At 46.2% G+C, this 17530-nt stretch overlaps 1 protein-coding gene across 1 annotated transcript; it reads right to left on the bottom strand.

Moving 5' to 3' along the window:
* Positions 1–846: 846 nt before the first annotated feature.
* Positions 847–17029, bottom strand: LOC139595693 (high mobility group protein HMGI-C-like). The gene is made up of 6 exons (XM_071439221.1): positions 16857–17029; positions 9579–9788; positions 8903–9019; positions 8425–8472; positions 6567–6657; positions 847–3616 (listed from the first exon to the last, which is right to left on the bottom strand). The coding sequence occupies exons 2-6, from the start codon at positions 9666–9668 to the stop codon at positions 3531–3533; spliced, it is 432 nt and encodes a 143-aa protein (XP_071295322.1). The 5' UTR covers positions 9669–9788; positions 16857–17029; the 3' UTR covers positions 847–3530.
* Positions 17030–17530: the final 501 nt, after the last annotated feature.

The following is a 17530-nucleotide window of genomic DNA, read 5'->3' as shown; positions in this document are numbered from 1 at the left end:
TTTTTCCCCTGTCATTTGCAATTTCCCACAGGAACTGCTGGAGTGTTACCCCAGTATCTGCTGGTAATTTGTGTGCAGTGAATTCCCCTGTTTCAAAAACTGAACTTAATGTGAAAAACTTGGAAAGGGAAGCTCTGTGGGGGTCAAAGTTTAGTGTTCTACAGCACAGAAACTCATATCCCTTCAGAAAGGCTTGCTGGAGAAGTCAGGAGGGCAGGAGCTTCCAGCTGCCAGTCCTGGGCATCCAGAGCCCAAAAAGAAATCCCAACTTACCCTTAAGATGAATTCCTGTACAAACCAGGGGTTCATCAGCTCACCTGCAGCTCTGCCCACACCGAGGGGAACAACATGATGACATTGCTGATATATTTCAGATTTGCTCCTGCCTCATCTGGCCTATAGCCCCAAAGCTTGGGACTAGTTAGGAAAGCTGTCAGATGAACTCAAGAGGCAGTGCACAGGCAGAGAATTAATTGTCTTTAAAGCTAAATAGCTGTATAGCCCACAGAACCATGTGGGGGAGAAACAGACTTGACTGTGGAGACTTCTGGGTGTACATGTGAAGCAGAACTGGCTTGTGTTCCAATCAAGCCTCCAAGACACACAAAAGGATGGAATTAGGCCCCCACATTTTGGCTTGGGAGGCTGATTTTCTCCATGTGTGATTCCTCATGCTTATTATTTCTTGTTTTCACATCAATCTGGGGCTGCTCCTGAACAACCAAATTTTTGTTTATAATCCCCAGAAGCCCAGGTCAAGAGACACTCACCTTATCCAGCCATGTGTGTGCTGAAGGTGCTGCAGAAGGAGGAGGCAAAGCAGGAGCCTGAGGGGCATTTGTTTAAGACCTTTATTTAACACACTCCAAGGCTAATTTGCAAGTTGCCAACACTCTCTATGCCTTCACCAAAACCATTTATGGGAAACTTCCAAACTTTGCTAGACAACAAACCTCAGTCACTTCCTGTGGTTTAACCAACTGTAATGACCTCTTATTTTTGGCCAAGTCAGACCAAAACTGCCTGAGCTTAAAAACACTTGACATGCACTTGCCTAGAGGTAGCTTTGTCTACAGAGAAAAGGTAATTAACTAATTGGGAAATAAAAACATTTATCATTTCAAAAAAGACAATCCAAGTGATCCAGTGTGAAATCCCAGCTCCCTGAAGATGTCTGGAATTCTGTCCACCTTTCATAGGCATTAACTTCTATTTTAATGGCAACTGAAGTTATGAACTGGGGTTTCAACTACACACAGAAGAGCTGCTAAAAGAGTGGAATTCTGTTCTCCTCCAGCACTCGCATTTTTATGGAAACAAGTTCTTTTCTGGGGTTTTTCAGCAGACTGGTAAGAGGCAGCAAAGACTAGATTTTTATTTTTTTTTTTTTTTTTTAATTTTAAGAAGTACTTTGCATGCACTTCCCAGAGGAATACTGCTGACCTAAAGCAGATGGATTTATTATCTAGCCAAGGCAGTGTGCACCCCTATTCCATGCCACCAGCTGAGAAAGGACTGACTGATGTCACAGGAAAAGCTTGAGTCTCTTACAGATGTAATCCCTAATCCATTTAGAAGCTGAAGTTACAGTCTCACACTGCAACAGCTACTGCTCTCAGGTAGCAGGGGTTAAACAGGCAGTACAGCCTGCAAACAGAGTACTGAACCTGCCAATTCAACTGAAAATCAGGCACAGAAGTTGGTAAAATATATTGGGCTGCTACTGGAGTAGCCTTTGAATGCAGATATGAACTGCAGCTGAACTTGGGAGTGCACTGAAGAGCAGCAGAATTCAGGGGAGCTGCACCTTCTCATGTCCCCATCAACAGTACAGATTCACTTGTATCATGGCCCATCCAGAGTTCTCCCCACAGCAGGAGCTGGGGGTCAAACTCCTGGTATCTGGCAGCATAGCTCATCCTATAGCACAGGATTTAGGTCAGTCCCTGTGATCTAATCCATTTAGTCCTAGATTTCTCTGCTACTTGGTAGTGGAGGCACAAAGATAATCTGTGATGCAGTTTTGTGCTGTGACCACCAAGCTCCATAGACAAGAGAATACCCTTAGGGCAAAGCAGATACCACACAGAATTAGGACTAGGACTCTCATCACTACTAAGCAGAATTAATGGGATCAGGACCTATCAGTACTAAACTAGATGGACTGGACAAAATTACCCAAAAGGAAAAAAAAACCCACTTTCCCCCCTATTATCTCTCCAATCAGCCCTTCTTAATTCTGCATACATTTTCTGGTGTTAAATAAATACTTGCCAAGGGAACAGAACTCTGATGAAAAGATAATAAATGAGTTCAATATATACAGCCATTTCATGGGCTTCTGCTATGCACCACCATAAATTTAAAGCCAATTATGTTCTGTTTAAATATTTAACACTGTAAAGCTAGCCAATTTTACATCCTGTCAGAGATAATTGAAATACCCACTTTGTCCCTTTAATAGACAGGCAGAACATCCAGGAGATGGAAAACACCACCGGGATTTCACTATTTGCAACTGGATATTGGAAATACCCTCAATTCCTCAGAATTTAACAGCTCTGACACCAAAAGCACAAATCTTCAAACAGTGTGAAACTGAGAGCAGCCAGCAACAATCTCAAACCAACTGGCTACTGCTGTCTCCCAAAACTGAACTATCAGCAGCTTTTATTTGCATAGTTGGGACACTAGAGGACCCCACACACGCATGTTAGGGACTGAATTTAAACTAATTTCAATTGAATCCTGAGGCTCTGCAAGGAAGCAACTTTTTAACTGGCTCTTTACAGACACTCCTTTGAAGAGATGAAATCCAGTGGCTGTGACTAAGCTTGTAAGCACTGTGCACTTGGAGCTGCTATCAAACTCGGGGGGAGAGCACCAGGCCAGAAGTTATAGGAGAAGGCCCTGAGCTGATCACATTAAGATAAACATTTCAGAATCAATCCCTAAGACATCAGGGTGCAAACTTTCCTCTAAAGCATGCAAGTTACTGGCCACTGGAACAGCAGTGCAGGGCAAGCTGGAAATGCCACGAAGGTGTTTTGTTCTGAAATAGTCAAGGAAGGACTCAAAGGCTGTCTTTCAGATACAGTCCCTATGGGCAACACAGCAAAACTTAACTCCTGGCACTGCTCCATCAGCCTGCCAGAGGTGATATGGCAGACAAGCTCAGCCATTAGCTGTGTAAATAGATTTCCTTTCCTGTATCTGTATTGCTGAGTCAACTTCTGTTGAAGTACTGCTCTCCATGGCAGGGCAAGGCACTAGGTTATCCAAGTATTTTAAAGAGAAATTATTATACTCACAGAAGATATACTACAAACTCTAAAAGGCATCTCTCCAACAAGGCAAAATGCCATTTCTTCCCCTAAATCCTTGTTTGGATGTTTGGGGTAAGCAAGTCCACAGGCAACAGGAGAGAGCTTGGCTAAAATTATCACAAATGAAGAATGTGAAATACAACATTAAAAGTCCTGTTTGCTTTCCACTCCTCTGGCTTCAGCAAGACACAAACAGGTGGGACACTACTGAGCTGCAGCAGGGATGTTACTCAGACATCTCCTAAGACCAGTGGTTTTGCCAGACCTGGAGCCGTCTTTTCCAGTGATGTCTAAAGGAAAGATCACAGGAGACACAGGGTTAGAGCTTTGAGTCCAGGAGCCCTGCTGCCCAGTACCTCTTCCAAGGCTGAGAGGTGACAAGGATCCACTCCCCAACAACCAAAGGTCTTCACAACAACATTCCCATTGCTCTTGTACCAGCTCCAGGCTAAATGGAGCTCCTGACACAAATGGCTTCCCTGGCAGCAGGGCTCAGCATGAGGCTACTGAAGGCCCAGAAGTGACAGTCTGTGTCAAATTGTCTGGTTTCTGCTCTTCAAACACTCATCAACCACCTCTGCTGACAGCGATTCTGTATTTCCTTGAATCTTCATGAGACACCAAGTACCCAAGTGCCCTACCCAATATTAAACACCAGGGAAGTAGATGTGCAGAATGTCTGGAAATGGTGTGAGTGGGGAATGTTTCTGGCTACACAGGCTTGCTGTGATCTGTGCCTCACCCCTGGCTTTCAGGAGAGCTGAGGTGACCATTGGGGCAGCAGAGGAAACAAAGTAGACAAAGCTTGTATGAAAAAGAAAGCAAGGATAGCAAAATATACAAAAAAGAGCAAGATCCCAAGGCTGCTTCTGGGCTTTGCACTGGCTCCTGGAAATTCTACCATAAAGCAATCTCTTTCTCCCTCACACCTACAGTCCATTAGCCAAGAACAGTTATTCAGACAAACCACATCTGCCACTGTGGCTTAGGAGCCTATGGAATGAGATTCATCAATCCTTCAGTAATGGTACTCAGAGAAAAAAACCCAAATGCTTCTTGACCCAGAAAACCAGAAATGTTTATGCTGGAGTTGTGATTGGCATCTACAGGTGGCAACACACAACTGAGCCTGATCCATGAACAAACTCGTGCCTGCTCTTGGATAACCTGGAGTCGCCCATAACCAGTGCCTTGGGAAAAGCAGAGCTAGATCCCCAGGCAAAGGCCACGGGAATAAAAACCAGCTGGCTTTAAAGCAGCTCTCTGCCCCACTGGAGGCTTGCAAATCTTGCGTGTTTCTAATGCAGCTCTTGCTGCATATCATGATTTTCTCCGTAACAGACTGAGAGACAGTCAGTGTTTATTTCAGCAATTCAGATGAATGCTGCAGACACAAAGTCCAGGCAGATCCATTTTCCATTCAGAGTTTTGCGCAGTGTACAACCTGCAGGATGGGCAAGCACTTGTACCCTCCCATCCCCTCCCTGGTGCAGCACCTCAAAAATCCTTACCTGGAAGTGAAAAAAAAAAATACCAAAGCCCTCAATGGCCAAAGCTCTGGCTGTGTCTATAGCAGATCATGATGTGATCACAGACTCCTGCTAACAAGTCTCAGAGCAGTAGCCTCCTGCATGAGTAGCACAAAATCTTGCAGGCATATAATACCCCAGTTAAACCAGACCCACAGAATGGGTTAATCCAGAAGCTACCTGTCTGCAAGCTGCTGCTACAGCTGCACTGTGCTTGCACACAAGCCCCAGGATCTACTGTTTCCAGTAAGCCAGAACAGCATTCTCCTTTCCAGTCAGAAGTTTTAAGCCAGGATTACCACTCCATCTCAAGCTCCTAAGCAAATAACAACTTAAGACCTTTTCCAGAGGATTGCCTGGTTTCACACTGTACATGCTTATCCCCAGTGATTTCCTGGCCGTTTTTTTGTTCTCACAGAAGTGCAGACGCTCCCCAAGAGCAAAGTCCCCTGTCGGCTGGGGCTGCACTATCATCTCTGCACGGCCCCTCCAGCGACCGCAGCATCCGCTGCTCCTGTCCCAGCTGCTGCTGCCTCCCTGCCACAGGAGGGAAACGGATTCTCCTGCCGCTGCCGCGGGCCCCGCTCACGCTGAAAGGAGGAGGAAAGGCCCCACTGGCTGTGGTTTGGGGCGATGTTTCACTGTCCCGGAGGCGGCCGGGCCGGGCCTGAGGTGAGCTCATCCCCCTGAGCCTGCGGCTCCGCTGATGTCAGCGCTCGGCTCCGTGGCAGGAAGCGATATGGGAGCAGCAGCCCCAGAGGAAACTGAATTGAGCAACTGAGGTTAACTCCTCTGGCATTTCAGCATGTGGCATTTCCAGGGACTTTCTAAGAACCGGGCTGGGCTGCACACCAAAGGCAGGAGGGAGCAGCTGTGCTGCCACATGGCAAACCAGGCAACATCTGCCTCCCCTGGGCTCCTGGCCCCTTCTCCCCCCAGGGAAAACAGTTCATTGAAGAGCTTCCTACAAGGCTCTCTGAAGGTAGGACACAGATGCACACAAGTTTTCCTGGAATCTACCTCAGAAGCAGTTCTGAATGGTATAGAGTCAGATTTTGTATTTTTTGCAGGGTTCAGGTGAGGTTGGGGCTCCGTGTATTGCATCTGTACATTCCTACAATAGCAATAACTGTTATCTGGCATCTCATCTCAGAGAACCTTAAATAAATTGGAGCCTTCCACAGAAACTGGCCAGTGCCATCAATGTCTGTGCTGCTGAGGCACCTCTGCCAGTGCCAGCCACTGCCAGAGAGCTCTGCCTTACAGTACAAGCCAGGAAGGAGAGAGGAAGAACATCCAGGAAGCATTCTGGAGTTAATCAAGAGTACTAAAATGTCCCAAATACCAAGGGATCCTCTATTCATAAAGTTTCTCAAGTAAAGCAGGACATTTACAATAGACTATTTTCACTTTTACACACCAGCCAGACAATTTCACTGAGCTGTACCGGTAGCAGTGATCAGAACCTCAGATATGTGACTTCTTGGAAAGACAGATTTTCTTCCCTTCCTTTTTTTCTACCTCCACTTCTGCTGAATTAGTAACAACTGAATTAGATGGAAGGAATGTGCCTGGAAGCCTTCCAAATGCTCCTCTGTTTATAGGATTTACCAGGAAGACTACAGCCAGAGCTTTGTGGGTAAGTGCATGGTTTGCCAGAGTGTGGCTCTACTGTTTAGTCTCATGTAATTATGATTATCTAATTTCAAACCTTGTGTGGCTGGTGCCGAGTTCAAATTCAAGTCACTGCTTTCCAGAGGATTTCCTTCCTGAGACTCTCCCTCTTGGACCACTGCTTGAGGCTACAAAGAAAAAACACCAAAAATAAACAAGCCCCCCCCACCCATGCAAAATTAGGTATGGAAAGACAAAATTGAAAATATGCAAAGTAGGTGGATTATTATTATTTAAAGAAGATTGTGCAGCCCTGACAGCACATCCATTTGCCACCAACTCCTACATCCAACCATAGGCAAGAATACACACCAGAGCATGCAGTGTCCACACACATTCACAAGTCTCTGAATACTTGTGAGAATCCATAGTAAACCATCCCAATATCAGCCTTGTGACACACAGCCCAACACTTTGAAAAAAGCTGCCCATTATGCAGCTGTGGAGATTGTTTTAATCAAGAATATTTTCTATATTTCAGATTCTTCCCTGTCTTGACCACCTAAACATTTTGTCTATTGACAGTTAAACCCAAAATTATTGTTCTTTTTCTTCTGCTTTGGTTTTGCTCCCCAAAAATTCTTCAGCTGTTTAATTCTGAACTGAAACATCAGAATCCTTCAATAACCAAAGTTAAAATGACACATTTTGAAATGTTAAAAACTCCTGCTTGTCTTTGAGATTTGTCAGTCCAGAAATGACACCAGCAGAACTGACTGGGTAAGGTTTTGTTCTGTAAGACACAGCCACTTCTGCCTCTGATGATTTTCCACAGAGCTTGAGGATCCCAGTTTGCACAGCTGGTTGCTTTAAGCACTGGTAACACAGGCTTCCCTAATCAGTGTATTTAAATGACATAAGGTAAATGGGCTTGGGGAAAGCAATGGGCTTTGACTGTTACCTTCTCTGGTAATAGTCTACCTGGACTGCAGAGAAGGAACATTCAGATTTATGCAACAGTTCCCTTTTCTGGGACCTTCTGCACAGGGTTTGCAAACAGCTTTCCACTTTCCAGGAAATATCTGCATGCAAGGTCACTGTCACATCAGAAAAGACTTCTGTTCTCTCCCATATCCTGGCACTTCCTGGCTGGTGAACCTTTCCCTCCAAGCCTTCTGCATGGCCCTCTCAGGCTGCTCTGTCCCTCTGGTTCTGCTGAGCCAGAAGTGTTCCTTTCCCTCCTGAGCACTCCTGTGCCACCACAGCTGTACAACAAACCTATGGATTCCTGCAGCAAGTGCACAGCTTGGGTTTGGATCTAGCAATGTGATGCACACTAAATAATGGTTTGTGGCTGTTGTGGAGGTTTTTAATCACTCCTAATGACAGGTAACACCATGAGTAGTTCACAGGACTGAATATCCTTATTGATTAAAATAATTTTTGTCTTGTTTTTACACCTGAAATGTTTTCTTCTTAGCTACTAACTCTTACTAATCCTTTGTTTGTTGCATGAAAGAGTCTCTTGCTGACAGGACTCAAAGTTTCTCCATTCATCAAATTTCTCTTTTCGCTTAATATTAAGTTTCTTCTTTTGAGACAAACTGACATGCTAAGCAATTGCTTCAGTCTTTCAAGTCTCCTGGGAAGACAACCCCTCTCTAAGAAAGGATGGAATCTCTGGTCTGACATTCCAAGCCTGAGAAAGTGCTATACTGTGGAAGTCTGGTATGTCTTGAATTAAGTACAGCATCTCCCCATGGCTCTCAGAATTCTTCAGTAGCTGAATCTTGGAGGCCATCAGGAAGGCAGTCAGAGCTTCCCTAATTATTTCCAGGCTACCAAAGCTCAAAGAATGTTGTGGCAGACACAGAGTCTGAGAAGGGCAAACACAGCTGCAAGTTCCCCAGGATCTGTGCCTGGAGAAGAGGGAAAGGACTGAACACCGTACTCACCCACTTGCGGGGCCTCCCTCTTCGCCTCTTCCCAGCAGAAGGTTCTGCCTTTATTGAAAACAAAGGGAAAATATTGTCAGCTCTCAGATTTGCTGGGCACTGTGACTAAACCACTGAACATGGCCAAGGTGACCTCTGTAGAAAAGGTTTTGTCTCACAAGTAGCAGAAAAAGCAAAAGCTGAGGATAGAAGACAGTTGAGGAGGAAACACCTGCCTGACTGCACTGGTTGTGATTATTTGGCAGTGGTGGAGGAGAAACACTGGGAGGAAACTGCTGAACAGGCAGTGGCAACACAGGAAGGCTGGGAGGTGAGTAAGGACTAAAACCACAGTAACTGATTTGTCCAACGGTGGTAATTAAAGCTGAGCTGAATTAGGGGCAACTTTCACTATTTTTAAGCTAAGAGAAACATCCCTGCTGGTCTCTCTGGCAGTGCTTCTCTCCTCTGTAAATGAGTATAACCCATTTCCTCTCACCGTTCCTCCAGTTAGAACAGTAATTTTCTTGCTTCCTTTTGGCCTTCCTCGTGGTTTCTTCACTGGCTGTGGTTCCACAGCATCCTGTGGGATAATAGCTGTGTTTCCACCATCCTCCTGGGATAAAAGGAGAAAACCATTTAAGCAGGATGATCCCTGAAACAATTTAGGTTTTCTAATTCTGGTTGGTCTTGGACTGCCTTACCCCACTAAGAACACCCAGACCCCTAAATAGCTGGTTGTCTCTGCTTTTCCAGCTGGGAAGTGCATTAGAAGATGATCAGCAATATTCCTACCTCTTTTTGTCTTTTGGGCTGGGGAAATGAGTAAGTTCCAAGAACTCTGGCCAAGGGGCCTCATCTGTTCTATCCAATTACTGGTGCAGAAACAGAGGGTGATGACACATGAAAGTCTCCAGGCTAGAACAGAGACCTGGCCAGCCCCTCTCACACATGTCCTGGTTGAACTGTCACTGCCTGTCACATCAGAGGCGCCTCTGAAGCCAGGAGCTGAGATTTCCCAGGGTGCAGATCCTGCTGCTGTCCTGGGTAGCCCCAGCATTTACCCCAGAACACCTCTCCTCCCCTTGTCCTTGTTAGCAAGCAGCTTCCCAGGGCTGCCTGCAGATCCCATCAGGCTACTGCCATGGCATCCTCTTGGGATGATGTTCTCTCACCTGTGGCTGCTTCTTTGGTCTCCCCCTCTTTCTCTTCAGGCCCTGGGTCAGTGTGGATGAGATGGGATTCTCTGCCCCGTCGCTGCTCATGTTGGCACTCTCCACTGTTAGCGGGTTATAATCCAACAGGCTCTTTTTCCTGGACTGGGAAAGAAAACTTGTCTCCTCTTTTTGCTTTATCTTGTTATGGATTCTCCTCTACCTGCAAGGCTGACATGAGAAAGAATCAGGCACGGCAGCTTGCTATTGTTTTCATCAGCTGCAAGAGTTCAGGACCCAGCAGACATTTGGGAGCATAACTGGTTCTAAAATATCTATAGAACACTTTTTTTTACCTGGCCTATTCCTCAGCTTTCTGAGGCTTTTGTCCAAAGGAACTGAATTGCTCCAGGCATGGACTATGCTGGTACCTCTATCTCCCTTTCCCAGTTTAATCTGAATCAAAAGAGAATGTCTGCAGCTCTCTAAACTCTACTCTTTGGAGGCTTCCTCCAAAAAGGAAGGAGGTGGGAGATAAAGTGGTGGTGGTGAGTTGTAAATGCACCAGTCAAGGGCAAAGCTTCCTTTGGAGCTACTATACTGTCAAATACCAAAGCTAATCCTGAGACCAAAATCTACAGCTAACAGAGCCTTACATGAGGATGCTTAAGAGAACAAGTCCAAGGGTACAAATTCTAAGAAGTCTGGCTCTGGAGCTGCCTCTCAAGAGTTTGTTCTTAGTCACTGATTGAACAGGCACTGTCTGGAGAGATGGCCTGACCCCATTCACAGCACTCAGCCCTTGGTCCTACATGAAGCTCACTGCTTTCTACAGGACAGCACAAGCCCCTAGACCTGGGTTTGGTAGGATCTTGAGCACTGGCTTGTCTGCTGGAAGTCTGAATCAGCAGGCTTGTGAGCCTCCTCCCTGGCCCCAAGCTCTGCTTAGTGCCTGCTGTGGTTGGAATGAGCCCTGATCCAAATTATTTGCTCTAAGAAATATACAAGATCATGAGCTGTTGAGAGTACATAGAAACCAGTGACCTTCCCTGCTTCTCTCTCCTCTGACAGGTCTGCCAAAGAAGGTGGAGGTCTGACTGCAAGCCTGGACACCCTCACATCCCAAAGAAGGAAGAGGAAGCGAGACCTTGACCAGAACCTCAGCAGAAACCTGAATCCCAGGCACATTAGGAGAGGTGGGGTTCACTGAAGTTTTGCTTGTGTGTGGAGTCAAAACCTAGCCAAGGATCTGAGTCCACTCACAGCACCTCCAGACCTTGGCCTTCCTTTCCTTCTTGCACACAAGGGAGGGCTCAAGAAGATGGGAGGGGATCAGGAGGCTGAGCTCAGGTGGACAGAGGCCAGCAGTGCTGGCTGAATCCTCCTTTGTCAGTAGTTGTTATCACAAAATACACAGCTGAAAACAGTGCAGTTAGGAAAGCAGCACCATTTCTTGCTTAGAAAAGCAGGAGTATCTAGATGAATCATGCATTTCTACATTCTCTGCTAAACCATCACCTGAGAATTTTTTTTTTTTTGCAACTCTTCACTTTACCTGTTTTAATTCTTCTTTTCCACCTGCTAAATGAAAGATAACAACAGCAAGCATAAAGAGCTCTTTGCCCCATCGGCCTTGAGCACTGCTGAGTCCCCAGGTCCCTCCAGCAGGCTCTACCTGAGGCAATAAAGGCAGCACTAAGTAAGGGCACAGCTGCACCATGTAGAAGAGTGTGACTTTTTTGTTCAAAATAATGCTGGAGGGCAGCATCTGGGCTCAGTTCCAGCTCATGCATGAGCAGCCCTACCAAGAGAACTCCCTGGATGTCCCTCTGTGCACACTGTTGGGGCCCAGCTCACAGGTGCTGCTGCACACTCAGCTTTTCTATCAAACCCTCTGATCAGAGGGTGATGAAAAGACTACAGCTCAGGTCTCTGAGTTCAGGCTGCATCTGGAGGAGAGGCACGTAGGGGAAAAAAAAAAAGTTTCTTTCTACTGGCAAGCCACGCACAGTTGCCACCAAGTCCCTGAGAGACAAGCATGAAACACTTGCAGTCTCTTTCAGAGAAGAGCTGTGCTTTTACAGACACAGTCTTGTGGTCTGATCAGATGTTCAAGTTGCAAAGAGGAGAGGACCTTAACTGAGGATAGCAACAAATATTCTGCCCTCTGGCCAGGTACAGTTCCTTGAGCCTGCATTTTCTGGTCAGAACTGGGGCTCAAACGGGCTGGTGGCAGCACCTGGAGTTGGCTGAGGCAGGGGAGGGTCACTGAGGCTCTGGACTGCCCTAGAAGGAGAGAAGCCTTAGTGGCTCTTCCCCAAGGCAGGTCTAAGCCAGACCCAGCTCATGTCACACACACCTGCTCCTGGATGAGCCCAGTGTGCTGCAAAGGTGGCTTGAAGCCTCCAGAGCCTGAGCCTCCCCTCCGCTGCCAGTGGAAAGGGAACAGATATGGCCATAGGAATGGACAAGTGTGAAAGTGCTGTCCAGACCAGGTCCCTGAGCAGAGATTACAGCTCCTTATCTGGAGGAGGCTGTGCTGATAGGAGGGTGAAGTTCAACACTTTCATTCTATTTTTCAGTCTCAGCTTGCATGTCCTCCTTGGTCACCACAGGCAGGACATGCAGAAGCTGACAGTGTCACTGACAGATGCAGCAAGGGAACTTCCAACCTTCACTCCATATCCTAACACAATCTGCACAGTCGAGACAAGACACTGAAGCCATTGCTCTTACTGACACAAACTCCCTCAAGAGTTCACTGTAACTGACACCTGCATGGAATCCAAATTTTGCATGTCATTATTCAAGTGGGAGCAAGGAGCAACCACAGTGCACAGAATTAATTTCTCTCCAGATGCAAAGAAAGCCAGTTCTTGCACAATGACTTTTTGCTAAACATTACCAAACTAATTCACTCTACAATGCCTTTAACATATCTGGCCAGCTTTCTACAGGCAGGACTGCAGAAGACAAATGCCAGAGACTGTCAAGAGATAGCAGTTGCTTTGTACATCTCTCTTCCACCTTCCTATCACCCACCAAAGGCACATCATTCTCAAAGCCTGGTGTGAAAAGAAAAACACACAAGCAAAACTATACAAGCATCAGCCCTTAGGGCTTTTGTCACCTTTACATCACTCAAGCAAGACACGGACAAAGCAAAAGCACCCACTGCAATGTTACTTCAAATTTCTCAACAACTTTCCATGTATACATATAAACCCCCAAACCAATTCTGAGCCACACTGTACAGCAAAAGCCAAGTATACCTTCCAGAGTCACTGCATTCCCTGCTGGGATTGGAGCCAGCAGGGATAAAGCCTAGGCCTACACTGTATCCACCAAGGGCACAAGATCTGAAAAACCTATCCAAATGTTTGTGGGCTTTAGATCACCTTTATGTCAGCCATATAAACAAACTTTACAAATGGCACAGGGATGTGAATGCATGATTTTGGCAGGATTGAGACCTCTGTGTTGTAGAGACATCACTCAAAAGAAAGCCTCATGTCCCAGATGCATTCCCAGGCACCTGGCAGAGGGCAGGGTTCTCAGAAAGAAAAGCTTCTCCTGGGGGCAATGCAGTTGTAGCCTAACACAGAGTATTGAACAGTGTTCTTGAGGGACTTTTCCCTTTCCATAGACTACAGAGGAAGCCTTGGGGATGAGGCTGCTGACTTGGGCAGGTAAATTAAAGGGCAGAACCCCTCCCTGTTTGTTTCCTCAGTGAGGTTACATTTTGGGCTATGTCCTTGGGACAGACACAGTATGACACAGGGATGCTTGAGACATTGCACTAAACCTCCCAAACCATTTGTGTGATTCACTGCCAGAAACACTGCTCTGGCTGCAGTGCTCACTTAAAAAATAAAAGCTTGCAAAGCCTTTTACAAAGCATAATTAGAGTGTGATTATAAGAGACCTTGCATTATAGCCTTAACTTTTCATTTTATGATAGAGATAGTGATGGAGTTATCTCCCAAGCACAACTCCCACTTAGCAGCACAGCACCACTGTGCTGCTGTCATGTGTGACAGCAAACCCAGGGGAGCTTCACTGGCTCCATCAACGTGGTCACTCTTTATTTCCTCTGGTAAAAGACAGAAGGAAAAATCTGGCCCAAGCCCTGCATCAAGCAGAGGAGGATAAAAGACTTTGCTAGTCAAGGCATCTAAAGAAGAGCCAGGCAGGGAGAAAACTCTCATTCCAATAACTGCAGCAATAACAACCTGCGCTCGTATTACGAGAAATTACTTTCACCTTCCGAGAAATCAAACGCTCACATCTTTTCAGATCTCGCAGTAGATCAAGATATAACACAGCTCATTGCAGCTCCCCATGGACAGTTCTACCAGAAAGGCAGGATAGCCATGCACTGGAACAGCTCCCTTGGGAAAGTACAGTGGCAGTAACACTCTGGCAAATGTGCCATTTCTGCCAGACTTTTCTGTAAAAAGAGGAACTTATGAGCTACTAAATCAGGTTTGTGGCAACAGAAGGTAACTGCCACTGTCTCATAAATCATTTCTCAAAATCATAACTAACCTCTCTAGGTGATTTCCCTGACTACTCTGAGTGGCTAATTCTAAAGCTTCTTTGATCTCATGCTTAAAAGTCTCCTAGTTCCTTGCTAGTTAGTGTTTTTTTTTTTAATGAACAATTTATTGTCACCTGTTCTTGCATCACCAAGTCCTTCAGCAGCAACATTTCTCTCTCCTCCATTTTTAAACTGTACCAGATTCCACATCTCTCTTGTCTGGCTGAATAAACCAGCACGTTTGTTTCTTGGATGCGATTGTATCTCCTGATCATTTTGTTTGTCATTTGCACCCTTTCCAATCTGATCTCAACACTCTGAATATGATAAAGATGCTTACTCTCAAAACTATTTGCAGTAAAGACAGCCTAACTTAACTTCACATGAATCTGAGAAGCATGAGCTAAGCAACACTTCAGTGGGAAAGATTCAGTTCTTGTGTAACGTTAATAGCAGTGGCTTCCAAAATGATTCAACCAGCAAGCTATTCCACCACCTCCAGCATATCCTGACTGATAAAATACCCAGGTCAGAAGACAAACTATTTAAATTTACAGAGGACAAAAAATACAGGAACCATAAGGGCTTCTGTGCTTCACATTAGCTCTAGAGACTTGCTCAAGGTCTGAATGAGAGCTTCTGTAGCTCAACAGAGCTACATTTCACACTTTGTTATAGACTCCTCTGCATCACCCCAATCAAAGTGTCCCTGTGTGTCTCAGCTCTCCATCCACAAACTGGTGTGTAGCTCCCTGAATGCTGAGCTACCCTGAAGATGGGGCTGAGGGCAAAGAGCCTGAGCGAGGCCAAAGGCCATCCTGCCTGGGGCTGCTCTGACACATCCACCAAAGGAGGCAAGGCTGGGACAGGAGCTTATGGAATAATGACCTATCTACCAGAAAACTGGGTCTAGGAGCTCTTTTTTTTTTTTTTAACATTAGAGACACACACAGCAACATGGGAAAAGGGCTGATGATTATGGAGTTTCAAGCAATGATATGAACATGAACAGGCTCTGTTTCCTCTTTCCCAACTCCTCGATGCCCAGCATCAGCACATCACTGCAAGAGCTCTCTTGAATGAGCCTTGCTTGATGCACTGTCTGCCATCTTCTCTTTGTCCAGATACCTAAGCCAGTTATTGCTCTGAGAGGCACCATGTTCACCTTAATCCATACCCCATCTAGTCATAGAAATACCACCATAGTTCTGCTGTAGTTAGCCTGAAGTATTCCCAGTTCTTCCTCAGAAAAGGCAGGCTTTGCTCTTGCCTGTGCAATGAGTCAAGCCACACACACAGTCCGGGCTGTGCTGAGGTCCTGTTCAGTCCACATGCACAGGACTTTCCCTGAAGTTACCACAGAATTCCACAGTGAAGGGTTCAACCTCAATCCTACCTCAGCATCATCAGCCTCTAAACCCTATCAAAGCTCCAAGCTTCTTATGGTCAGAAAAGGCAAACCAAGGAGGCAGTTAACCATCCCAGGGAGCCATGGAAAAGCACTGTGGGGATACCAAGAGCAGAAAGGAAGAGAGATCTGGAATCTCTTTCTGACTCTCAGCTTGGCAAGTCATGTAATCTTTCTATGCTTCACATTTTCTCTCTGTAAGATTATGGAATAGCACTGAAGTATTAATACTTCCCTCAACCTGGGGTGGAGGGATTGAGGATTAAGTAATTCCTTTTTTGCAGAGTGACACGAAGAACTCTCAGCAGCAGAGAACAGAGCAAGGCATCATTAGAGGAATGCATGAGCAGCCTCCCCCATGTTGAGCTCAGGAGCACAAAGGAGAGGCAGGGGCAACTGAAGAAATAGAGCTCAGGATTAGCCACATCCTGCTGAGCAGCAGAACACACCCTCACCCTCTTTCCCCAGGAAGCTGAAGGCTCGTGGGACCAGTTTGGCCCAAAGCTGTCAGGTGGAGTTCCCTGCCCTGGGAACCCGGCACAGAGCGTTTGAGTGGGAGCCGGGTTCCCCAGAGGCACAGAGCACTTCCCACCCCTCCCAAACCCCAGCAGGCAGGGGACACGGCTCAGCTCACTGCCTCTATCCAAGGAAACCTTGTACCAGACCCAGAATCCCAAGTCTTGGGGCCTGGGGTCTGAAACACCTGTCATTCACACTCTGGACACTTCCAGCAATTCTCCCAAAATGATCAAGCCAGGTCAGTGAGACTCCTATGTGGATTGTAGACTTCCTAGCAGTACACATTACAAGCCTGGTAGAATTCTCCCTCAAGGAATTTGTCCAAAGACCCAAACGTTAGCCAAAGAACTCTTTCTTATCTTAAAGTCTCTGTCCAGACACTTTCATCCAAAAAGCAAGCACCCCAAGCACTGCAGAGTTAAATTGGTGGAGAAAAACCCAACAGTATATACAGGAAAATAACAGGAAAAGCAGAAATCTGTGTCTACTAAGAATTTAAAAATCACAGCTATTTTGATTTGAGATAGCATCGAGCCTTTTTCCTCTACAGAATATCTTGTACAGCTCAACTACTGACATCGGCAAAACACTGTCCACTTGTGCCAAGCCAGGAAATGGCCCTCTGCACTTCCTGCCAAGGACTGGCATTGTGGCACCTGGCACGGGGACATACAAGGCAGCAAATTCTGAACTTCAGGCTGCTTGAAAGTAGGTTTTCCCAATTACCAACCTGCAATTCACTAATCCCCACACCTTAATAATCCCCAGCATCTTGCAGATGGGCTCTGCATACGCATTTCAGATGACGCCGTAAGAAAGGAACAAGATTTACCTGTTGAGAAGTTGGGCAGCACCGCTTGACTCAGCCCCAGCAGAGCTAGCAGTGAAGGCAGGAGAGAAAGAGAGGTATCCAGCAGCTGGGAGCCCCCTGCAGTGGTGAGAGGCAGCTAACCCAGGTCTCCGCACACACTCATCTCAGGAGCCTCAGACCGAGCCCAGCACCGTGGGTTGTGCTCCCAGTCTGCGATATGGAACCAGCGCTGCCGGAGATCTCCAGAGATGGCAGCCCTGAGCAGTGACTACAAGTGAAACCCAGCTCCCCTCGACACGCCTGGAATCACACACTGAACACAACCACCAGCACCAAGAAAAATCCCCAACCAGACCACTTACACCAGCTAGCTTCCACGTATCGGCCTGATAACTGAAAATAAGGCCAGTTTCCAAAAGTGAAAGGAATGATCTGAATAAAGGGGACAGATTATTCATGTACTTCCCTCTTTACAAATGCTAGAGAGAACCATGCTGACCCTGTTTTATGAAAGAAATAAAACCACACCAAAACAAAAACCCCAAATGGGCAGCCCCAGGAAGGCTTGTGTTGATAAAGTGGTTATTAATCTGAGTGCAAAATGTGCTCAGGGCATTTACTTTAAGCCACAAATAAAAATGGGAAGCTGAGCTCAGTTAAGCATAAACATATTTAAAAAGGAGATGTTGCATAGC

Source organism: Agelaius tricolor, unplaced genomic scaffold (assembly GCF_023055355.1).
Source record: "Agelaius tricolor isolate 1412-34295 unplaced genomic scaffold, bAgeTri1.0.p SCAF_14, whole genome shotgun sequence".
NCBI classification, from domain to species: domain Eukaryota; kingdom Metazoa; phylum Chordata; class Aves; order Passeriformes; family Icteridae; genus Agelaius; species Agelaius tricolor.
This window is presented reverse-complemented; position numbering and strand designations above follow the sequence as displayed.

Coding starts and splice junctions, on each gene's coding strand:
- LOC139595693 (XM_071439221.1), bottom strand. CDS start 9,668: ATGAGCAGCGACGGGGCAGAGAATCCCATCTCATCCACACTGACCCAG. Junction 9,020..9,578: donor GACCAAAGAAGCAGCCACAG/GTGAGAGAACAT, acceptor CTTTTATCCCAG/GAGGATGGTGGAAACACAGC. Junction 8,473..8,902: donor CTGTTCTAACTGGAGGAACG/GTGAGAGGAAAT, acceptor TTTTCAATAAAG/GCAGAACCTTCTGCTGGGAA.